The following is a 25162-nucleotide window of genomic DNA, read 5'->3' as shown; positions in this document are numbered from 1 at the left end:
ACCTGAGGTAGACTGGGCACTTTAACAGGGCCAAAAGTGACGGCCTTAAGCCCATTCATGAGTTTGTGTGATATATAGCATGAAATGATTCGACCAGGGTAGGCATTATCCCGCAGGATGCCTTTGATGTGCCCTATTTCAGCATCAAGCTTGCATGGTGAGCAAATAGCTCAGGCCCTATTTACAATATTGCCGATAAGACCAATCCTATGGCGTGTGGAACTGTAAGAACCCCAACATGTATATTGACCAGTGAAGGTGGGCATGTGGTAGAGAAACTCCTGGCAGATTTCTCAACTAGTACGTCAAGGAAAGGGAGTTCATTTGACTGCTCCATTTCAAAGGTGAATTTGAGCGCAGGATGGAGCCCAGGAAGACATGTAAGGAAATTATTATACGCATTACATGCAGATTTAGATATCACAAACATATCATCCACATATCAGAAATATGTCAAGTGTCATTCCAAAAAGACACATTTCTTATGGAACCCCAACAAATATGTTTGCGAGAGCTGGGCCTATAGGAGATCCCATGGCAACACCTATTTGAGCATAAATGGTGTCATCAAAACTGAACTCAACTGCATGAGTTGCCGAGTTCATAAGTTCAATGACCACTGATCCACATGATGGTGGCAGGTCTAGATTGCCATGATACAGTGCTGCAGCACAAACATCTATGGCTTCCTTAAGTGGAACATTGATGAATAGGCTAGCAATGTCAAATGAGCACATGGACATAGCATTGCTAATGACATGCAAGTCCTGTATGGCTTTCGCAAATGTGAAGAAGAATGAGGGGTGGTCTTATTGAAAGGCACAAGATTCTGAGGGGGCTTGACAGGGTAGATGTTTCCACTAGTGGGGGAAACGCAAACTGGGGGACATAGTTACAGAATAAGGGGACACTCATTTAAAACCGAGATGTGAAGGAATTTCTTCTCTCAGAGGGTAGTGAATGTTTGGAATTCTCTACCAAGAGAGTTGTGGAGGCTAGATCACTGAAAGTATTTAAAGAGGAGGTGGATAGATTTTTGAAATATCAGGGAGTTGAGGGCTATGAAGAGCTGGCACAGAAGAGGAATTGAGGCCTGGGACAGATCAGCCATGATCTTATTGAATGGTGGGGCAGACTTGAGGGGCCAAATGACCTACGCCTGCTCCTATTTCTTATGTTCTGACATTGTATTTATTCTTCTACCATTGCTAAATCTGAGGTGTCACAGAACCAGTGCATTTATTCCCATGAAACCAGTAAGTACAGAATAAAAAGACTGCACATAGCCTATGACACTTACAAAGTCAATAAAAAACAAGATTTCATTCCCTTTGCAAAGAACTACAATTGTGTCATAATGAGCAATATACACATGTAAGTAAATGGCTTCAATTAAGAAGATGAAAAGTCGACCATTGGAGACGGCAGAGCAGTGAGAAGGTGCAGAAAACATTGCATAAATATTGTCGTTGCTACAAGAATAGGCAAAGCAATGAGTGTTTGTAAAGCTCACCCCCTGGTGGTATCCTGCTGCATTTCAGCCAGACTCCCTGTCGGAAAACATGCTGCCTCCGAAAACACATGCAAAGTCGAACCACTTTACAGTAAAATGGCTGTCATCAGTAACCTGGGTTCACAGTCTTGGTGCAAAGTGCTCAGATTTGCAGATGATGCCAAACTAGGGAGGAGCCAATACAGTCTTAGAAATTACAAAATGGGGCAGACAACATGTGTAAATAGGCAGGTCAACGGGCAATGAAGTTTAATGCAGACTAGCGCAAAGTTCAACACAGAGCAAGGAAAAATAAGCAACACACTTAGCCCATGAAAGATGTCAAAATGGCTAAAGATGAGAGCTAATGAGACCTGAGAGCCCTGGTAGTTTCAAAACTCAGCAGGTCCGATTAACAAAACCAATAAAATGTTGCAACTCTGCAGCCAAAACAATCAGAGGAAGAGGTGACCGAACATTGAGGGATTGAGGTCGTAAATTTTCCTGGTATTTACTTTAGCTCTTGGAATCTGGGCGACTCTGGAAAGGTCACATTTACTGCACATGTAGTTGCCCTGAGTTGGAGATGGTGGAATCTCCTGGAATCACTGCAATTCTTGTGGCGATGGTGCTCCCGACAATGGTGTTCGACGGGGAGTTGGCTATGGGGCTGCAGGGGGCAGCTCACACCCGGAACGCGGGTTGCCAATTCTGCTTGGGCATATTCCGGGAGGTTTTATCACATGAGCCTCCCACCTCCGAAAGGTCAAACTGTCTCCGTTTCCCTCCAGCTCGATTATTTTTTAAACGTTAAAATGAGATTTTTAAAAAACTACAATTTTCCATTTAACGTTCCAGTAGGTTTTCTCTTGATTCGCTTGCAGCAGTGCCCAGAAGATAAATTCCTGGAGGTTCCAGGACAACCCTGGTGGGCTGGCAACCACAGGTTGATGCAGATGACTACAGAAATTTGGTTGCAGGGCCACAATTAATCCAAAAGCACAGCTGTCAAATTATCTCCTTTTTAACAGGATATCCAAACAGTAACCAGGAGCGCTGGGTAAGATAACAGCAGTGATGTGCAAGACAAATCAGCTGCAAAAAAATACCAAATACCCAAAATTCCAACAAAATTCCACCTGTTCAACACCAGGAAGGTTGGGAGGCATCTGCGCCTGGGGAAGTTCAGGCTGCAGCGGCCTACAACAGATAAATTTTTGTGAGGCCCTTGAGTCAATCAATTATCTGAAAAGCACCCATCGAGGAGGGCGTGGAACAGAAAATAAAACAGACAAAGAGGATCACGCACTGGGATTAGATCCCGTTGGGCGGTCCCTCATTCCAATGAAAGGAACGGAAGGAAAATCAGGCAGGGCCCAGGTTGCGTGCCAGTTTACTGCCCTCCAGTACACCAGTGTGGTACAGACAGGAATCCCACCCCTCTACCCTCTGAATGACCAGCTGGGCCTCACATGCAACCCATACACTTTAGCAATTAGGGGTCTATTTTATTCCAGAAAGCCAGGCAGTGAAGGATAAATCTGGATCCTAACCTTTGAAAATTTTATGAGCTTTTATTTATAAAGCAACACATTACGAACACGCATCTCCTAACCCAACAAGCACTGTTTCAGTCTGATCCTATTTAAAAGAGCCAGGTTAATGCCCACCACCTGCATACAATTACAACACACAATAAACATGCCCCTTATGTCCCCTTGTTCTGGAAAGGGGCATGATCTTCAGAGGATGGGAGTTGTTTTTTAATTCGAATGGAAGGGAAAGTAATGAAGATGATCAATGTAACAAGTTGGTCCAGGCTGTAAAGCTCCAGTTTCACTCTGCCATTCAAGACAATCGGGACACACTGAGCACAAGGGATGCCTCAACAGTACCTGTAGGCAGCAGCATACCATCTGAAAAGCTCTACAGTCTCTGGGAAGTCAAAAACCAGCCAGCTCTGCATCACACTTGACCTCCAGTCCCAAATTGTGAATAATCTCACTGGTGACCATCAACATAACCAGCCCTGGATGGGGAAACAGTATCTTTTGCAGTCAGGTCTTGGTTTTAATGAATGGAGTCGGGGTTTAACATCTTTAGGGGGAGACCAACAAAGCAATAAGCAGTGTCCCTTCAACTGGTTCCGTTCACTTCTGTAGGATAAAAGAAAAAGGAGGAGAATTAGTCACATTGGTTCAATTTATGTCCAGTCAATAATGTCACATTCAATAAAGACTCACTTGAACTCATGCGACAAAGCATGAATAGCCTTTATTGTGTTATTTTTACATCTATTCAGAGACCTGACGACCAATGGAATACCTGGAATTGTCAGTCTTTGCCAATGAGTGAGAAGGTTCCACCCTAGAGACAGGTAACCTAGGTTGACGCTCAGTGCAGTACTGAAGGGGTGCTGCACTGTAAGGGATGACATCTTCCAGATGAGATGTTAAACTATATTTCTCTAACACACACACACTGCAGGGCTCATTGTACATCTGAAATACAGAAACTGCTGCCTTTGACTAAATTACTGAAGCAAACTGAATGAAGAACTGTCCACTGGGCCTGGTCTTGCTATTAACCTTGTGTGATCAATGACATTAATGGGCAGTAGTCTTCACAGAGCAATAGCAGTGGAAACGGAATAGAAGTTTAGTGTACAACAGGGACTGGATTAAAACCAATTTATAATAACTTGTGGCCAGGAGACCAGCTGGTTCTCCATTACATTTCTGGTCAGGAGAAATGGTTGCCATTAGGATGGCAACTAACTTTTAATATTATCAGGAGCTGACTGTCCTACTAGTTCTCGACTTCTACAGTAAACTGTAGGGGATGGAAGAAGAAGTGAACAATCTAGGAATGGGCTTGTCAACGTGGACTGATATGGGCTTAGTTGGCAACATCAACCCCTGTGCTGGATTAATACAGAAAATACAGGCACCTGCATCAGGGACAGATGAGCCTTAAGCTAAACCTTATCCAGTGACCAGTCACGGGTCTGCCATAGGTCCTGTCACTCATCAGTGACTGTGGGTTTCGAGTCAAGTATCAATGAAAATTCATTGATGGCAGCTTGGTTCAGTCAGTGGCACTCCTGCCCCTGAGACAGACGGTTGTAAGCTAAGCCTCATTCTGGGACTTTAACATGATTGGTACGCTGACAATCCAACAGAGTACTGAGGAAGTGCTGCTGTCGCCTTTCAGATGAGTCATTAATTTGAGACTCTCCCCTCCATTTCCAATGGTTCAAGTGGATGTAAAACATCCATTTGAAGAAGAGCACTGAATTGCTCCAGTGTCTTGCTCAACATTCTTTCCTCAACCAACAACATTAAAAATATATTAATTAGTCATTCATCTCATTTGCTCTTTGTGGGATCTTGCTGTACATAAGTCTCCTGCTACATTTGCCTACAGTCACTACACTTTCAAAGCAATTCATTGATTGTGAAGCATTTCGAGATGCTCTAAGACATGCTGAAGGTCTATATAAATGCAAATTCTTACTTTCCTTCCTTATCAGTACTTACATTGAATCCTCTTTTCCAATGTTCAGTATGGTTTCTTCTGTTGAAGAGATAAAAGAAAGAACATTAAATACTATACCATAACATAACAGCTTATGTTGGTTTTAACGGCTGTTGGGCTATTTACAAAAGCAAAGTTAAAAGATAAGGGAATAAAAAAAACCTTTATTAAATCATATTCATTTTGACTGCTTGGTTTAATTTGTTGATTCAATCTGAGCTGAACATCAAAGTCCACATATTATCTGCCACATATTACCTGTCAATGAAACCCCTACATCCATCACAACAACTCCTGTCTCTACCCCTGCTTCAACCTAGCCACTGTGGAAACCCTTAACCACTCCAGACTCAAATTCTCAAGAGTACTCCTCACTGGTCGTCTATATGCCACTACAACTCACTCAGAGTTTCACCACCTACATTTTGGCCTGCATTAAGTCTATTGTGCCAATCACCTCCATCTTCACTAACACCCATTGGTTTTCTGACTCAGAGCATAGATCTCAAATGCACTGCATCTAATTGCAGACACCAAGGAATCAGCAGGCCTCCCACTCCACAATCAACTCCATTCCTACACCCCACCATGGTCCCTTTAGGCCTCTGATTCTGGCCTCCTTCTTCCCCTCCCATCAGCTACTAGCTCATACGCCCTGAATACCCTCGATAAACCTCTTCATTTTGATGCTTTTTTTTCTAGCCATTAAAAGCCTTCTCAAAACCCATTGTGCAAAGCTGTGAGCTAGAAAGGTTAGAACCAAGTGTTTTTTTAACATGGTGAAAAGCCTGGAACAATAGAAATCCAAAAGATTTAGGAGTCCATGTAGAACAGGCTACTAAAATGTAGTAGTCAGGTAGAAAAAATAATCAAGTGGGCTAATGAAATGTTAGCCTTTACATCCAGGGGGGCTATAGAAAGCCTTGATGAGACCACATCCAAAGTTCTAGGCACCACACACGAGGAAGAATATATTGGAATGAAGGACTGCAGTGCAGATCCAGCAGAATGATACCAGCCTTCAAGGGTTAAATTATGAGGAGAGCTTATATCGACCTGGACTATAGAAGGTTAGGGTGTGATTTAATTGAGAGTTTTAGGGTTTTGAAAGGGAGTGATAGGGTAGATAGAGATAGAGAAAGGGTAGATAGATGCCCCCTCACTGGTGGGGGCATCTAACATAACGTTACAATCAGAGCCGGGGCATTCAAAAGAGAAGTTTGGAAACATTTCTTCACATAAAGGGTGGTAGAAGTGGCAAGCTCTTTCCTACAAAAAAAAGCAAATGCTAGCTCAATTAATAATCTTAAGGTGATAGATTTTTGCCAGCCAAAGGCATGAAGGATATGGAGCCAACGTGGGTAACTGAAGTTAGGATACAGTTAGCCATGATCTCACTGAATGACGGAACAGACTCGAGGGGCAGAATGGCCTACTCCTGTTCCAATGGTCTGCCCCAACTCCACTACTGCTCCTTGGTACTGTTTCTTGCTCTGTGAAGTCCCTAGGAGTGTTGAACCCTTTAGCCTTCGCTAGTCTAAGGATACTGGAGTCAACTATAGAATGATCTCGATGCCCCAGCTCAGATTAACCAATTAGGATGGAATGAGTAGTTGAATATTTCAGGCTGTCCAATGCTTGTGGAACCATGCAACAGCATGAAATAAAAACATAAAATCATAAGAAATGGGAGCCGGAGTAGACCATTCGGCCCCTTGGGCCTGCTCCGCTATTCAGTAAGATCATGGCTGATTTGATTGTGGCCTCAGCTCCACTTTCCTGCCTTCCCCCCATAACCCTTAACTCCCTCGTCAAACAAATATCTGTCCAACCCAGCATTGAGCATATCCAATGGCCCAGCCACTGCCTTCTGGGGAAGAGAACTCCAAACACTAACGACCCTCTGAAAGAAGAAATTCTTCCTCGTCTCCATCTTAAATGAGACAGCCCTTATTTTGAAACTATGTCCTCCTAGTTCTAGGTTCCCCCTTGAGGGAAAACATCCTCTCAGCATCTACCCTGTCAAGGCCCCTCAGAATCTTCTAGGTTTCAATATGGTCACTTCTCATTCTTCTGAACTGCAATGAGTACAGGCGCTCAACATTTCCTCACAGTCTGGCAGAGGGAAAAAAATACAGCTACACTACCAATATATTCAGTGATCTATCCACATTATATCCGACTAAAATTACCTTTATCATTTTCTTATAGGTTCTCTGTGTGAGACTTTGTGACATTAATAAAATTCAAATTATATAGTGCTTACCTTGTTTCTTTCTGTGGCTGCAAAGACAAGAGTAGAAAGTCATTAAAAACTCACAACCACATCAAGCAGTGAACAGATAGAATATCAGTGCTGACATCACTCAAAAAATGGAAAGGTGTTTTAAGGGGAAAAACTAAAAAATCTGACTTTGCGTATCTTTTGTTTAACCGCTGCACTCCCACCGAGGTTTCAGGCTTGAGAATAAATTGGACGTTATTAGACAGCTGATGTAGGCACCTAGGGCTGGGCGTCAAATCACAAATCAAATCTATCAGCAAGGCTGCCTTTCAACCATTGTGATAATGTCTTCTTCTGTCACTGCCTCCCCTCTGATGGTGCTCATATTCTCATCCATGTCTTTGTCCCCTCCTTGCTTGACTCGTCAGTCCTTTGTGGTACCAAGCCCCCTTGCCAACCTCCACTGATTTCAAAATCCTTGTTTGCAAAATGCTCCCTGAATCTGTCCCATTCTGCCTCTGCAAATTCCTCCAGCTCTATGGCCCATCTTACATCCTGCACTCTTCCAACACGATACTCCCCAACTCCCTCTATCCCACAATCGGTGACAGGACTTTCAACCATCACACCCCACCCTCTTCCTAAACGTCACAATCTTGCTATATCTCTCCACACCTTAAAAAGCCCTGGGAAACATATCTCTTCACCTACATCTTCAGTCACCGGCCCTGCTTTCCAAACTCCTGCGCATTGTCCTTCCATCTTTAACTGTGAAATGCCTTTAGATAGCTCACTACAGTAAATCTTATTGTTGATGAGACTAGCATTTTAACTTGCTGGGTTTCCTGTCCCCCAGTCCACTCTGTAACAAGAGCAAAATGACCTCCTTGTCACACCATTCAGGAAGCCTCTACTGTCATTCCACAGGGAAAATACCAGACAAAGTTACTCTAACATAATCACACCACCATTAGCCCCTTTCACGCATCCACCACAACCTCTTCTTCATCAATCAACCCAAGTTATTTTCAGCAACCACCAGTGGATTCTTAATAAAAGACAATCACTGACACAGCATTCCAATAAAACTGGGTATTGCTCTTTCAAACTTATCAATCAATGTTCTGATGGGTCTGTTTTTGCGAACACACAAAACATCTCATTTTTGTAGCCCTACTCTTTTTTGGTGTTTCATTCATAAAGATGATCTGCATCATTACCAATTAAACATCTAAAAATCAATCTGATCCTACGGGCAAAAGATTCCCCCCATTGGGGGGTGGGGGGGGGGGAGAGCAGGAGCGGGCACGAGCAGGCGGGTTCCCGATCGGCGACCCCACTCAGGGGCACGCCGCCATTTTACGTGGGTTGGCCAATTAAGGCCCGCCCAGCATAATGTCCACCAGGAAGCGCTATGCGCTCCACGTGCAGGCAAGGGGGGGATTCCCTCAGCCGGGAGTGCGCTCTTTCACGCATGCACACGAAATAGTGCACGGATCTCCCTGAGGCTAAGTGCTGACATTTTCAACTTTTAATAAAGGGCCTTAAAAATTTTCCCTGCCATATCCCCTCATGTGACATGGTCACCTGAGTTGGGACATGTCCATAATTTTTATTTAAACCTTTCATTAAAATTTAAATACCCTTATGAAACCTCATCTCGCCAGTGGATGAGTTTTCATGTTTTTTCACAAGCCCGCCTGGGCTCCCGCCCTGCCTACCAACCTTAAGGTTGGACGGGCAGGTCCATTAATGAGCTGAATTGGTTTTCTAATGGCCTTAATAGGCCGTTGACAGGTCGGCGGGCGCACATCCGACTTGGCTGTGCCCCCGCCGACCTGAAAACAGAAATGACGCTGGGAGTTCCACCCGACATCACCCTGTGTCAGCAAGCGGGCCCCGCCCCCACTCACCGGAAGACCCTGCCCTAACAAAACCGTTTGTTAAGAAATAGCAAATTTCTTAGAAAGCAAATCTTGACCCGGCTGCCAAAATAGATCTATAACCCTTATAAAACTCATAACTTCATAGCATGCCTCCCGATATCTTGTTCAAAGTTGCAAGTCAAGCACATTTATAAATCTATATTGATTTTGCTCATGGCTATTTGCTCTATCCAGTTGGGAGCTGTAGATATCTCTTGATGTACCTGACATAATATAGCTTAGGTGCTTTATAAAGGAAACTAGATGAGTACATGAGAGAAAAGGTAATAGAAAGATATGCTGAAAAATTGGAATGAAGCAGATGAAATGGGAGGAGCCACCAGCGAAGACATTTTGGGCGGAATGTCCTGTTTCCGTGCTGCATATTCTATGTGATTTTATGAAAATTCCTCTCTGGTTTGAGCTCCCAAATGAAAATGTTCTTGTAAAGTGTTCATACAAAGATTGGTCAATTGTAAAGGGATTATTGTGAAAGTCAAGAGACCGTATCAGCCAATGGTGACTAACAGCAAAGAATTTGTAACTTACCTTTTTTCAATTGAATCAGTAGGGCGACCACACAAGTGCAGATGATTAGAATCATCATTAAAAATAAGATAAACATAAGTTTCTGAGGTCGTGCTGTGGAATTAAAAGAAAAATTTCATCAGAGTCAGTGTTTTGAGGCTTCTATTACATGTCACTGTGTACATTGGAAAGAGAATTAAAGAGCAGAGAGTCCTGGCCGACATTTTCCTTCAAACCGATATTACCAAAAGCCAGAAAACATTTTCCACTTAATACGTTATATGCTTTATTTGGCAGCATTAAATTTAATTTATTTGCTCAGTTGCAAAGATGGTTTAAATAGCTCTTCAAATAATTAACTGCATCCTTTGCCCTTTCTCCTCTATTTTAGAATTATATGATCAACAAAGGAGCTTACAGTGGATTTCTGCTTTCAAGGACATTTATGTTGATACAAAGCAAAGGTCCAAGGACAGACGCCTGGGATACTCCACTCATGATCGCCACCCCTTCTAACATTATACATTGCACTCTTTATTTCCTACTATTTATTTATGTCCAATCTCCAGGTTTTGTCCACAATTCTCATGGTTTTAGCTTTGTTATTGGTCTTTCTGCTTGAATTTGTCAACAACTGTTTGAAAATCCAGTTAAACTGCATCACAAGGAGTTCCACTGCTTTGACTGTAATTTCTTCAAAGAATCTGACCTCATTACACCTCCTGACTTCATTACAGTCTTGGTCCAAGCGTGGACAAAAGAGCTGAACTCAAGAGGTGAGGTGAGAGTGAGTGCCCTTGGCATCAAGGGAACATTTGACCAAGTGTGGCATCAAGCAGCCCTAGGAAAGTTGAAGTCAATGGGAATCAGGGGAAAACTCTCCACTGGTTGGAGTCATACCTAACACAAAGGAAGATGGTTGTGGTCATTGGCGGTCAATCATCTCAGTCTCAGGGCATCATTGCAGAAGTTCCTCGGGGTAGTGTCTTGGCCCAACCAACTCCAGCTGCTTCATCATTGACCTTCTCTCTATTGTAAGGTCAGAAGTGAGGATGCTCGCTGAAGATTACACAATGTTCAGCACTGTCTGTGACTCGTCAGGTACTGAAGCAGTCCGTGTCCATATGCAGCAAGACCTGGACAACATTCAGGGCTTGGGCTGATAGTGGCAAGTTTTTTTTTATTCATTTATGGGATGTGGGCTTCGCTGGCTGGGCCAGCATTTATTGCCCATCCATTCGCGCCACACAAGTGCCAGGCAATGACCTTCTCCAGCTATCTCCCCTTGATATTCAATGGCATTACCATCGCTGAATCGCCCACTATCAACCATCTGAGGGTTACCATTGACCAGAAACTGAACTGGACCAATCATATAAATACCGTGGCTACAAGAGCGGGTCAGAGGCTGGGAATTCTGCTGAGAGTAACTCGCCTCCTGATTCCTCAAAGCCTGTCCACCATCTACAAGGTACAAGTCAGGATGTGATGGAATTCTCTCCACTTGCCTGGATGAGTGCAACTCCAAAAACACTCAAGAAGCTCGACACCATACCCTTGATTGTCACCCCATAAGCCACCTTCAACATTCACTTCCTCTGCACAGTGGTAGCAGTGTGTACCATCTACAAGTTGCACTGCAGCAACTCGCCAAGGGCTCTTTCAACAGCACCTTCCAAACCTGCAACCTCTACCACCTAGAAGGACAAGGGCGGCAGGTGCATGGGAACACCACTACCTGCAAATTCCCCGCCATGTCGCACACCACCTTGACTTGGAACTATATCATCATTCCTTCACTGTCATTGGGTCAAAATCCTGGAACCTCCTCCCTAACAGCACTGTGGTTGTACCTACACAACAAGGACTGCAACGGTTCAAGAAGGCAGCTCACCACCACCTTCTCACGGGCAATTAGGGATGGGCAATAAATGCTGGCCCAGCCAGCGACGCCCACATCCCGTGAAGATTTTTGTTTTAAATTAACGGCAGGATCTTTCCCTTCTAAATCCATGCTAGCTGACTCTTCAGAGGTGTAGGCAGCCCTCCAGCATAATCCCTACAAGAGTTCCTATTATTTTATCCAGGACCTGAGGTCATCTCAGCCAGCTTTCTCTGCCTTTTCACACGTAGACACAACACCTTTATGCTTTCAGCGCTGCAGAAGATCACAAATAGACAATGATTTCTTCACTAGAATGACAAGCGTCCACAAATTGCTCTGACTTTTCAATTCCCCTGGTCTTTTCCTGTGTGGCATGTAAACCAGTGGCTGAAACCTATTCATTAATGGTATTTCTTGCATTACTCCTGTACTCTTTCTGCATCGTTTGCCAGCTTTCCTCAGGGAATCCAGGGATGTGGGGGATGGGGTGGGAAAGATCAGCCATGATCTTAGTGAAGTGTGGAGAAGATTGGATGGGCCACTCCTGCTCATATATGTTGTCCCTGCAACCAACTCCCTGTGTTCCCTGTCAGCTCTTTTAATTATAACCGGTGTCAGCCTTGGTTCTGTTGCCTCTGAATCTGAAGATTGTGGATTCGCTCTGAGAGAAATGAGCACACCATCCAGACTGGTACTCAGTGCAATACTGAGGGAGTGCTGAACCACCCAGGGTGCCTTCCTACAGATGAGATGTCAAACTGATGCAGGACCTGCCTTCTCAGGTGGATGTATAGATCCCATTGCACTATTCAAAGAAGAGCAGGTGTCTTCCCAACATTTATCCCTCAACCAACACCACAAGATCAGATCTGCGGGTTATTATCATAATGCTGTTAGTGGGGCTTTGCTGCAAACAAATTTGCTTTCCTTTTTCCTACATTACAACAGCAATCTAGTTCAAAAGTGCGTCATTGGCTCTGAGATGGCCTGAGGCAGTGAAAGGTGCTATATAAATGCAAATTCTTTCTTTCTTCTTTATCTCTTCTTTACTGAACTGTATTCATCAACCTGCCACATCACAGAAACACAGCGCCCAAGGAGGCCATTTGGCCCATCATGTCTGCACCGGCTCTCCAAATGAGCACCATGACTTAGCGCCATTCTGCTTTTACCCCATACCCTTGCACATTGTTTCTATTCAAAGGATCATTTATTGTCCTCTTGATACCTGGTTGTGGCGCAACAAGTGGACAGGGATGATTTCCCAACCCCTGAATCCCCCCAACAGCAACACCTTCACTCACTCCAAGGACGCCATGTCCTGAACACCTTCACTTTAACCCCAGTCCCACCCTTGGATTACCGTGCGAGGTTTTAAACAGTGCCTCTCGAGCAGAGAGACAAGAATCGATCAGCCTCCACTCTCTTGAGTGGCTGATAGCCTGTCTATCACAATGACACGTAACATAAAGATTGATATTTGTATTATTTAAATACTTGTGCAAGTGGAAGTCAGCATTCTGTTTCTCGGAAAAGGCTGGGTGGTCTCATGGAGAGGAATGGGAGACTTAGAGGCCTGAGGCTGGGAGAAAGCTCTCACACAAAGTGAGTGACCAGAAGTGGAACAGACCCAAGGGTTTGGAGGAAACTCTTGTGGGAAGAGCAGGAGATTGGAAAGGGGACAGGCCAGTCGAGGGGGCGGTGGGGAAAGGTTGTTGCTGAGCCAGAATGCCATTTCAGAGCTCCGTTTAACCACTGAATAGGGCTGAAAATCTGTATCTAGGTTGCACTTGCCCTGTTGTTTTAAACATACACCCAAGGAGGGCGGAGAATGTCGAGATCTCCCTTCATAATACTTAGGGCAACACTAAGATTAGTTTGAACAAAATCAACATGGCAATGCTTGAGTTATGGATCCCCACTGACAGGTTATAACCTCAGGACCAGGCACGGATTGACACTGGCTCTCATCAAGGGCAGTTCTTAACAGCTTAGCTTGCTTGGCAATGCCAGAGTGCTCTATTGCGGGGGGGCAGGGAGAAAGACTGACCTATCTTTTCCTGCCGGAAAATCTTGTAGTTTCATCGACAATTGGCATGTGAGAATGTTGAGCCCTTAATACCACACCCATGCAAGCTAAAGGAGTAGTTGCTGATGAAAATGGGGAATGAACCATGAATGATATAGAAAATGTACACCTGATAGTAACAAAGTCATTACACCAAGCTTTCTTATTATCATTTTTTTCCATTCTCCACAGTGTTTGCAAAGGGTCCAAAGTACTACAAAAACTTAGCAAATTTCCCATATTGGAAATTATGGAGAGTAACTAACGTGGCCTTCTCTATTCCATTGGGATTGGAGTGAAATGTGCCAAACTTGTGCAGAATTCACAGTTTGCTCAGCTTCTTTCGTTGGCTGAAGTAGACAATGAGAAAACAAGAGCCTTTGACAGGCAGCAAACATTTGCTAATAGTGCACCTCTGGACAATCTTAATCAATTTAATCCAAGGAGACAGATTGGTTCCAAAATGGCTACAACATTAGGTGAATTAATGGACATTTTCACTGAATTAGCACTGCTTCAAATTAATCTGAGAGGGAATGGTGACAGATAGAAAACTGGTTGGCAGACAGGAAACAAAGAGTAGGAATAAACGGGTCTTTTTCCGAATGGCAGGCAGTGACCAGTGGGGTACCGCAGGGATTGCTGCTGGGACCCCAGTTATTCACAATATATATTAATGATTTAGATGAGGGAATTAAATGTAATATCTCCAAATTTGCAGATGACACAAAGCTGGGTGGGAGGGTGAGCTGTGAGGAGGATGCAGAGATGCTTCAGTGTGATTTGGACAAGCTGAGTGAGTGGCCAAATGCATGGCAGATGCAGTATAATGTGGGTAAATGTGAGGTTATCTATTTTGGTAGCAAAAACAGGAAGGCAGATTATTATCTGAATGGTTATAAATTGAGAGAGGGGAATGTGCAACAAGACCTGGGTGTCCTTGTACACCAGTCGCTGAAGGTAAGCATGCAGGTGCAGCAGGCGGTAAAGAAGGCAAATGGTATGTTGGCCTTAATAGCCAGAGGATTCGAGTACAGAAACAGGGATGTCTTGCTGCAATCGTACAGGGTATTGGTGAGACTACACCTGGAATATTGTGCGCAGTTTTGGTCTCCTTATCTGAGGAAGGATGTACTTGCTATAGAGGGAGTGCAGCGAAGGTTTACCAGACTGATTCCTGGGATGACAGGACTGACAGAAGAGGAGAAATTGAGTTGATTAGGATTATATTCGCTGGAGTTCAGAAGAATGAGGGGGGATCTCATAGAAACCTGTAAAATTCTAACAGGACTAGACAGGGTAGATGCAGGAAGGATGTTCTCGATGGTGGGGGAGTCCAGAACTAGCGGTCACAGTCTGAGGGTATGGGGTAGACCATTTAGGACTGAGATGAGGAGAAATTTCTTCACCCAGAGAGTGGTGAGCCTGTGGAATTCGTTACCATGTGGAATTCATTACCACAGAAAGTAGTTAAGACCAAAACATTGTATGTTTTCAAGGAGGAATTAGATATAGCTCTTGGGGTGAAAGGGATCAAAGGATATGGGGAGAAAGCGGGAGCAGGCTATTGAGTTGGATGATCAGCCATGATCATAATGATTGGCGGAGAAGGCTCGAAGGGCCGAATGGCCTACTCCTGCTCCTAGTTTCTATGAACATGCATAGCATCTAATATCATTGCATGTCGACTCTGTGAGGCGCTTTGTAACAATTTTAATTAAAGAGTATCATAGGATTCTCCTCATTGCTTACCATCTACGTTTATTTGGATGGAACGTTTGATGGGTTTCTCCAAGCTGGCATGCTCAACGCGACACGCGTAGGTAACACCATTGTCCCTGAGGGAGGCTGTGAACCTGAAGAAGCTGGTCATGTTGTAGGTGCCGTCCATGTTCCTCCTGTGGGGCGAGAAGACGACGTTGGTCATGTAGACGGGCAGCATGTGGCCCTCGGCCTGCTGCCGCAGCCACTTCACCGTTACATCAAGTGGATAATACCGCCCCGCCACACATGTCAGCTTCTCTTCGTCCCCTTCCTTAACAGAAAGTGAATTAGGGCTCATTAGGACAATGGGCGACTCTGTAAAGAAAGTATCGAATGACTTTATCGCAATAAGTTACGACAACTGGACAGACGTTCAAGTTTTATCGGCTTTTTAACACTTAGGATTTGCAGCTTTTAATTCCTTTAAATGCAAGTAAATTGGAATAATAACCTTCCAATATGAACATGACCCTGTAGCAACGAGTAACCAATCAGGGAACCACCAATTTAAAATTTTTTTTTTTAAAAATAATAAAAATAATCCCTTTAAATAATTTTTCCTCTCCACAGCTCTTTTGATAGTGATAATTTCACATACACTCATGTGTTACACACATACACACTTTAAGAAGCTGATGAAAAGAGCACGTGTTTAATGTATCTGCAAGGAATGTGTTTGAGAGTGGCAGGACTCAGACTATAATACTCTTTCGTGAAGGCTCAGCATTTGTTCAGTTAGCAATACGGGAACGCAGCATTCCTACGTCATCTCTCTGAGTTTGCATTGCTAAAATTGGTTCACTCGCCCCCTACAGCAGAAGCACAGTCCAAACCCACAGCCACATGGGTCCACAAAAGTGCAGGACAAAGGAGCCTAATTGAACAATGCCAATGGCAGAGGATGAACACTTCTGCCCCGAGATCTAAACACAATGAATCTGAAGGTGCCTTTAACCTTGTGTAGCATGAAAACAGGGGCCTTTCCAGCAGCTCATTATCCAAAATCACTGTTCCACCCCTCATAGCGTTCAATTCATATACACTGCTGGTGTGTACAGATCAGCAGCGGTGATGTAAGCACAAGTAAAATAATTGCCTAAGATGGCTAGATGGCAAATGGCATCTGAGGTTTTGCCCACCTCACCCCACTCCCTACTGTTCCACTCTAGACCTAACCCTAGGAGACCTCCCCATGAAATTCAGCTCCTTGCACTCTACTGTTCTGGGTGCATACACGACTTGCTTTTTTAACTGCATCACCATACTGTCCAGACATTGAATGTAGTGAGTCTGTAGTTATTCTCATGTATCTCTCTAACTTACCCTTTGTTAATTCATAGAATCATTTGGCCCATCGTACTTGTGTTGGCTCATAGGATGAACTATCCCATTAGTCCCTCTCCCCTGTTCCATTCCATTCACTGCCTACTTATGAGGGTAAATTCACTGACCTTGTATTCCCAGTGGGAAGGTGTGCTCTCTTAAAGCGTAGCTTCCAGCTAGTGCTTCAGAATCACAGAACTTACCCTGTGATGGACACGTTATTGGCCAATGTCCAACAAATTTATCATCGCTAAATTTAATTCCATTAAATGTAAACCTTCACTCAGTGATCTGCCTTTGAGTCAAAAGTTTATCAGTTCAACCCTCCCCTCAGGCACTTGAATATGCAGTTGAGGATTATGTTTCAGTGCGGTATTGAGGGAGTGCTGCAGTGTCAGGGGTGTGGTCTTTCGGATGATACATTAACCAGAGGCCCCTGTCTGCCTTCTGAGACGGAAGTAAGGAGTGGCACTATGTGAATAAGAGCAGAACAACAGGCTGACTAGCTTAGCGTCGAGTCAACATCTATCCCTCAAACAACACTATTAAATGCCGATTATATGGTCATTTATTTCATTAGTATTTGTGGGATCATGCTGTGTGCTGATTTTTATTTATTCTTTCAGGGGTGTGGGTGTCGCTGGCAAGGCCAGAATTTGTTGTCCATCCCTAATTGCTATTGAACTGAGTGGCTTGCTAGGCCATTTCAGAGGGCAGTTAGAAGTCAACCACATTGCTGTGGGTCTGGAGGCACAGGTAGGCCAGGCCAGGTAAGGACGGCAGATTTCCTTCCCTAAAGGACATTAGTGAACCAGATGGACTTATACAACAATCGGTAACAGTTGTCATGGTCACCATTACTGAGACTAGCTTTCAATTCCGGATTTATTAATTGAATTTAAATTCCACCAGCTGTTGTGGTGGGATTTGAACCCATGTCCCCAGAGCATTAGCCTGGGCCTCTGGGTTATTAGTGCAGTGAGTGGCTGCCACATTACGAGAGTGACTATAATTCAAAGGTATTGCATTTTCTCTGAAACTGTAGGAGGTCTCGCAGACATGAAATTAACTATATAAATGCAAATTCTTTCTGAATTGAATTTGCAGGCTGCAAAGCCAATTTCTTCTGCGAACATTTTGCTGAATCCTTTGTCTTTACTATTCTTACTTTAATATGGTCAGCAAATCTGATGTTAGGCTTCCAAGTAATTTATGTGGATGAGAAAAAAAACACAGGGAACGGAGAACCGGCCCCTAAGGGCCTCAGTTTAACACCTACCCTCAGATTTGGCATTGTACCTCTGTTAATGGTATGTTAATTATATTGTTGGGACACACTGGTGGAGGTCATTGTTTAATTAAGTACTTTGAGCATGTATAAATAGGGGAGGAGAAGAGTGAGACGGAACAAAATCAATAAACTCGCTTGATAAAGAACAGCTCTGTGTCTTAGTTTCCACCTCACCAACCAGCTTGGATCCTGTTAACAACCTCCCATGAGGAATATCTCACATAGAGTTGTAAAATACTCTGGAACACAAGACCAGGAGTAGGCCATTTAGTCCCACTACAATAAACAGCAACAACCTGGTCCTCAGTTGAGCTGGATTCTAATCACGTGGATTGCTGACCATCAGGGTGAATGTTAAAGAAGATTTTGTCAGTGCATGTATTCAGCTGGTTGTAGATTGAAATAATTAATCCAGTCCACTACCTCTGAAGCAGAAGCCCTGTCTTATTTCAGGAGGTAACAAGGGCAAAATGGCCCTTTCAATTTCCTGCTGATTTCTACACTATTCTGTCACCCAAATATATTCAATTTCCCGACCCGTTCATTTTCTATGTTGATTAATTTACCAGATTCAGTATCTTACCCATAATCTCCACCTCAATGGTCTGCGTTCCAAAGAGTGGAGGGACATATACAGAACAAGTATAGGATCCCTCATCTTTAATGCCAATATTTCTTATGTGGAGGGAAGCATTTCCATTCTTGATCTGGTCCATGAACACCTCAACTCCTTTCTCCACGTGTTCAACCTGCTTGTGTCGCCCATTGTAGGAAAACAATTTCCTCTTGGTCCCTTTGTGCTGATATCGCCATTCAATGTTAAAGTCTGTGCGGTGATCAATTTTGTAGCCACAGTCCAGAACTAGGTCTTGCTTCAGTTTGGTTCTGATCGATGGGGTGCTGGTGTGAACAATGTAGGTCACTAACAAGTGAAAAGGAAAGGTCATTATCTTGTATTTCGCAACAGTTAATCACTATTACTAACTCAGATAAAGCGACTTGAAATTGTATTTTCCTTATAAGTGCGTCACTTCAGAAATCAAGTCATATGATCTTTATGTTGCATGGATTTTTTTGTTCACTTGCATTATCATTGGAATTGATGAATTTTTAACACTCTTGTGGAAGGCAAATATTATCCATAACACGCGTACATTTTTGCAGCACTCTCTCTAAAATTATACTGGGCTGGTCAGCATTTGAACGTTACCTTGAACTAACAGGGTGTCTGTATCGCCAATGGCTGAATCTTCACCATCAGTTTTTGCTTCACTGTTCTTAGCCTGCAGGCTATCGGGTGCTTCTATCTTCCTCATGAAGCTGGTTGCAGTGAACCTGCTACTTAAAAGTTTTATAGTCACTGTGAACCATATGTCCATAGTCTCCTTACCCTGGTGTGGCCAGGGCACATGAATGCCATGGGTGGAGTACCTGCTAATTTCACATCCCAATTTGTCAGGTTGCTCATTTACATACTGGAAAATATCCAATGAAGACTCTGTAAAGAAGGAGGAAAATTCACATAATAATTAAACAGCAAGTTAATAGAAAATGATTCCAATCACTCACAAAAAGAACGGTTCCAATACTAAACACGCACATTTCTCTGATCCTCCTAAGGTGTAAGATTCTGCAAATCTTTCCATTGTACCTTGTGATATAAAGAAAAACGACGTGGGCATTCATATATTGAAATATTACTCTTAAAACCTGAATTGCCTCCTTTTAAACTGAAAATCTATCTCTCTCTCAGTCAATGGTATCAACATTACCAATTCCATTTGACCAGCTAATTTTAAAAGACTGACTTAGGGAGCTAAAGAACCAATGAACGTTGTCTCTCCCAAAAGACTTCTTCAAACTAATTACTGGCAACTACATCCAATTTTTTTTTGAAACAGGCCACCCTTACTGTGCAGACTAGCCCTGTCCGCACGAGCCTCGAGCAAAGAGGTGTGCATGTTATAACTTCAGATGTTGTGCGCATCTGTTTTTTTTTCTCTCAATGAATTCTTTGCCAAACCTTGTCCTCTATGGTCCTGAAAGAATTGCATTTATATAGCACCTTTCACATGCTCAGGATATCCCAAAGCACTTTACAGCCAATGAAACACATTTGGCAAGTAGTCACTGAGGCAATGTAGGAAATGCAGCAGCCAATTTACGCACAGCAAGCTCCCACAGTGGGATAATGATAATCTGCTTTTGTGCCCCCCCCACCACCCCCCACCACCCACCCACCCCCCACCCACCACCCACCATCCCCCACCACTCCCCACCCCCCACCACCCACCACCCCCAGGTCTTCTTCAAAACAGTGCTACGGCATCTCTTACATCCACCTGAAGGCAAGTAGAGCCTCAGTTTAACATCTCTTCCAAAAGATTGCACCTCCAGCCCCTTGAACAGAAGCATAAATCTGAACTTTATGCTCAAATCTCCAGAGTGGGACTTGTACCCACAACCTTCTAATTCCAAGGCAAGAGTACAACCCACTGAGCCATGGCTAACACACACAACTAACAGAAGCTGTGATAATCTGTCCTTCATTTGCATTAAGAACTAGTCTTTCTTGCAGAATTTAAGCAGACTGGCAGAATATTCAAATTGGGAGAAAAGTGATAGCAGGCTAAATGAAACAACTAAGCATGTTTATAGTTAAATGGAAAGTGAAGCAGAAATAGAATTTGGTAAATACTGAGTATTAATATTAAGAATAAATGTAATGAGCAAACTCCATAATGGGTTAATTATCATCTTGTGAGAAAGGTCTTTGGGTAGACAATAACCTCTGATTGACGAATTCTGCAGTTTTCAATCTCGGTCAATTGTGCTTGAATCTGATGAATAGAGTGTAAACCTCACACTGAAGAGACACCATCATTTGACCAAATCTCAGAATGTTTTTTTTAAATTCATTCATGGGGCATGGGCGTCGCTGACAAAGCCAGCATTTGTTGCCCATCCCTAATTTCCCATGAACTGAGTGGCTTGCTAGGCTAATTCAGATGCCAATTAAAAGTCAACCGCATCTAAGAACAAATGGACTGTAAAACCAACCCACGTCGCCTTTTTAAGCCTGTTGGGCCATTGGAATATCCACCCTCAGAAACCCCCATCACTTCCTTCCCTGGCAAGAGCAAACAATGACTCTTTACCATTTGAGATGTTAAACTGGGGCTCGATCTGACCTCAGGTGGATAGGAGAGTTGCCATGGCACTATTTCAAAGAAGAGCGGGAGGTTTCTCCCTGGCGTTCTGGCCCATATTTATTCCTCACAAAAACAGATTATCATTATCCCATTGTTTCCAGAAAGGATCCTGGGCAAACAGGCAAAGCGTAATAATATTCCGATTTTAAAAGATATAAACAGATTCCTGCAGCATTCAGTTAAATGCAGTGCCATTACCTATGAAAGTTAGCACGTTTTAATCTGCTTAGTTTAATATCTTTTACATGCTACTCGACAATCACAGTGTCTCAGCCATTCACTAGACAAGAACCAACTGATCTTTGAATCTAGGTCTCCGTTAGCAATTCAAAACATCCTGTCACTTTACCAGCTTCGTTTAAACTGCCATAGATGATTTACAGATTATGTGATTAAGTTTCTAGGGCAGGTTTGGAACCCACAATCTGATGGCTTTGAGGCAAGAGTGCCAGCAGCCAAACCACAACTGACATTTAAGAGATCAAAAAAAAATGCACTTAAAAGCAAAAACTATCATCACCAATGCAAAGATGGCAGCAATCTGGCGATCCAGCTTCTTGGTATTCATTGAGGTGCCTGTGTAATGCATGGAGTGACAGTATGCAGGTATATATGGACAATTACACTTTATTGGTTTAGTCTCATTAGATATATAGCTTCACTGTGTTAAACTCCACTTGCACCAAACTAAAATGAGGAGTACAAGATTGTTCTTTTTTTTTTGCTCCAACAGTACAAGCCATTCAGCCCATGTCTGACATACGTCTTTGTGCCCAAGTCATTACTGTTGTGCCCAAGCATCAATTTTATAAACACACTACTGGATCACAATCAAAAGGTCATGTATGTAGTCTCCCCTCCATCCCTCTGTTAATAGCAGAGGTAGTGGCATAGTGGTATTGTCACTGGACTAGTATTCCAGAGACCCAGGATAATGCTCTGGGGGCCTGGATTCAAATCTCACTGTGGTAGAATCTAGAATTAAAAGTCTGATGATTAAAAACCATCTGGTTCACTTTAGGGAAGGAAATCTGCTATCCTTACCTGATATGTACAGACCCACAGCTGTGTGTTTGACTCTTAAATGCCCCCTGAACAAGGGCAATTAGGAATGGGCTGGCCTAGCCAGAGATGCCCACATCCCATGAGCAAATTTTTAAAAATGCAAGTGGAGGGGTGTTCACTGGGGTTTCACTTGAGCATTTATAAAGAGACATTCACTGAAACTGTGGTGTATTTGAGTTAGGAGGTATACACTTGAAATGTTTCACTCTGTAAATAAATGCAAGGCTGAGTATAAGGTTGGCTCCAGCATCATCCTTCAGTAACTGGTCTTCTGGAATATAACACCCTCCTTTAAGATGTTGACTCAAACTGATCATGGATCAAGCCTGTGAATTTCCTTGCTCAGCTTTGCACTCTGGATTCAATCAGTTTTGTAGAATTTGTACATTTATATTTAGCTGAAGAATAATGCATTTTGAGGGTAATTTTAACCTATCTTGCCATGCGGGATATGGGATCATATGGAACACCAATTTTACTCTCTAGCCAATATTCCCCAGTGACTTCGATAGAAAATCAGGTTGGATATAAAACCAGTGTTGCACTCAATCCCATCAGTTTTCCAATGGGTGGGTTAATCTCAAATTACCCCTATTGTATATTACATCATAAATTGCTCCTGTCCTTAGAAATCAGTGGATTGTCTGACTCATCATGAGCAATGCCATGGGAGATCTGCTGGTATAATAAGATAAACAAAGTAGGACTCTCTATTACAAGTAATTGTGGGGGAATAAAAGGATTTCCCAAACCATTTCAAACAATTACCCTGAGTATAGGAGGTGCTCGCCAGAGAGAACTGATTCATGAACAATGCACAATACCTTGAACTTTAAAAGTAATGGCCTCCTCATTTGTATTGATATCACCAAACAGCAGCAGAGCCTTCCTCTTGATGGTTATTGGCCCAAGCATCTGAGTATCTTCATTTTGTTTCTCCTCCACAAACATGCAGTCCAGCTTTCTGTTTGGGACCATGTGCCTATTCTGTGCCCACACGATTCCTTAAAAAATAAATAGAGGAGTTTAAATGAAAGCTTTTAACACCAAATGCATACTGTCACATATTAGACAGGCACCTCAATGAATATCCAGAAGTTGGATCGCCAAATTACTTGCTATCTTTGCATGATGATAGTTTCTGTTTTTAAGTGCATTTTTTTTGACCTCTCAAACGTCAGCTTTGGTTTGGCTGCTAGCACTCTTGCCTTCAAGCCTTCCGCCCCAGGAACTTGAGCACATAATCCAGGCAATGTTGCTGCACTCACACAGTGTTGCACTGGAGTACTGGACTTTGGAACCAAAATGGGTGTATGGAGTTAAGATACGGATCAGCCAAAATTTCATTGAAATGTGGAACAGGCTTGAGGGGCCGAATAGCCTACTTCTGTTCCTATGTTCCAAACCTGGTGTAATTGATTTCTATATTGGACTAAATATTATTACTGAATTGCTACATGTTATAGAGAGGCAATAAACACTGCAGACCATTGCCTACTTATTTTGATCTGCAGCACCGCATCTATCATTGAGTGGTCTACATCCAATTATACAAACTCAACACCTCTATCCAGGTCTTGTTCAACTGAGATTATCAAAAGATATCACTGGCACTTTTGAAAATGGAACACCTTATTGTAGTTCACAACATTCAGGCAAAGCATTCTCTGGTCCCTACATAGACCAGCATCTTGAAGATTTCATCTATTGGGCATTTCTTATGAAATTGTAAATGCATTCTCTTAAAGTGTTTATGAATTTAATAGACAAAAGAAACTGCCTTTATATAGCACATTGAAGTGAATGACAAAATAATCTATCTTTGGTGACGTTGGTTAAGAGATAAATGTTTGCTGGGACATAAGGGAGAACTCACTCTTTAAAAGTGCAATTGGATTTTTAACATCCAGCTGAAGCTCTAATGGGGGTTTACAAGTACTGTGACAGTACAGCACTCCTGCAGCACTGCACTCTGGTGTCAGTATCTGGTGCCTCAGAGGCAATAACCCAAACCCAAAAGAGCCAAACTGATCTAAAGGTGCCGGGGAGAATCTTCACACAGACGTGTGCAAAGGCCTTAATAGATGACCAAATCGAGGAATGCTTATCCCATTGGCCCTTTTACAGGTGCCATTTACAATGTTTGTGCGTTTCTAATCTTCGCTCGCCCGTAGAAAGGGGAGGGGTCGCTAAAGCCATTTGTTTCTCCTGTCATTGACACAGTAAGCCAATGGTCTTTTTTTTTTTGACTTGCCCTTGCTTATTGGCAGTGTTTGTATATTCAGCACCGTACACTGAGAATTTTAAAGGTGTTAGTTACACTGCCATTTTTAAGCCTGTGCTTGCGCCATCATGAACATGTTAGTTTCATTTTCAAAACACCTCTTTCTGCGGCCGATTTCAAACACAAAACACAATAATCAAATCAAAATCAGGTCGGTGGGAGCGTCCGAACGTCTTACCGGCAGCAAGAATCGAAAAGTGCGAAAGGAATATCTTAAAAAACATTGCGGATTCTCAGTGTGCCTCTGGTGTGTGTGTATCAGCTGGGTCACTTGCTGCTTCGCTACAGTTTCGCTTTCCAGTCAACGCGGAAGCTTTTTTTGGGTACTTGCAATTTGGAGGAGCATCAGTTTCGTTGGTGGGAAGTGAACCTGATGATGGAAGAGAGGGTAAGGTGGAGCCGGGAGAGATGATTCGAGGCAAGATGAGGAGCTCCGGGGTGGGGAGAGTGGGGAAGCTAAAGAGCGTGATGGCGAGGGAGAGAAGGTTTGGAGGGGGTTGGGATGGAGCAGGGAGTGAAGCTGGGAGAATTGGGGGGTGCTGAGGAATGGGAGGTGGTGGAAAC

General features: G+C 43.2%; 1 protein-coding gene across 2 annotated transcripts; it reads right to left on the bottom strand.

The window, feature by feature from the left end:
- Positions 1-5012: 5012 nt before the first annotated feature.
- LOC144684376 (tapasin-related protein-like) lies at positions 5013-24884 on the bottom strand. Of its 2 annotated transcripts, XM_078548080.1 has the most exons (8): positions 24777-24884; positions 23139-23318; positions 19248-19535; positions 18621-18959; positions 15412-15738; positions 9728-9820; positions 7296-7312; positions 5037-5068 (listed from the first exon to the last, which is right to left on the bottom strand). In XM_078548080.1, exons 1-8 carry the CDS (start codon positions 24820-24822, stop codon positions 5054-5056), a joined length of 1305 nt encoding a protein of 434 aa, XP_078404206.1. In that variant the 5' UTR covers positions 24823-24884; the 3' UTR covers positions 5037-5053. The 2 variants fall into 2 exon arrangements, with proteins under 2 accessions (XP_078404205.1, XP_078404206.1); XM_078548079.1 differs by lacking the exon at positions 7296-7312 and having other exon boundaries at positions 5013-5068.
- Between the last annotated feature and the right edge of the window lie 278 nt (positions 24885-25162).

This window comes from Cetorhinus maximus, chromosome 9 (assembly GCF_964194155.1).
Source record: "Cetorhinus maximus chromosome 9, sCetMax3.hap1.1, whole genome shotgun sequence".
In the NCBI taxonomy this organism is placed as follows: Eukaryota; Metazoa; Chordata; class Chondrichthyes; order Lamniformes; family Cetorhinidae; genus Cetorhinus; species Cetorhinus maximus.
This window is presented reverse-complemented; position numbering and strand designations above follow the sequence as displayed.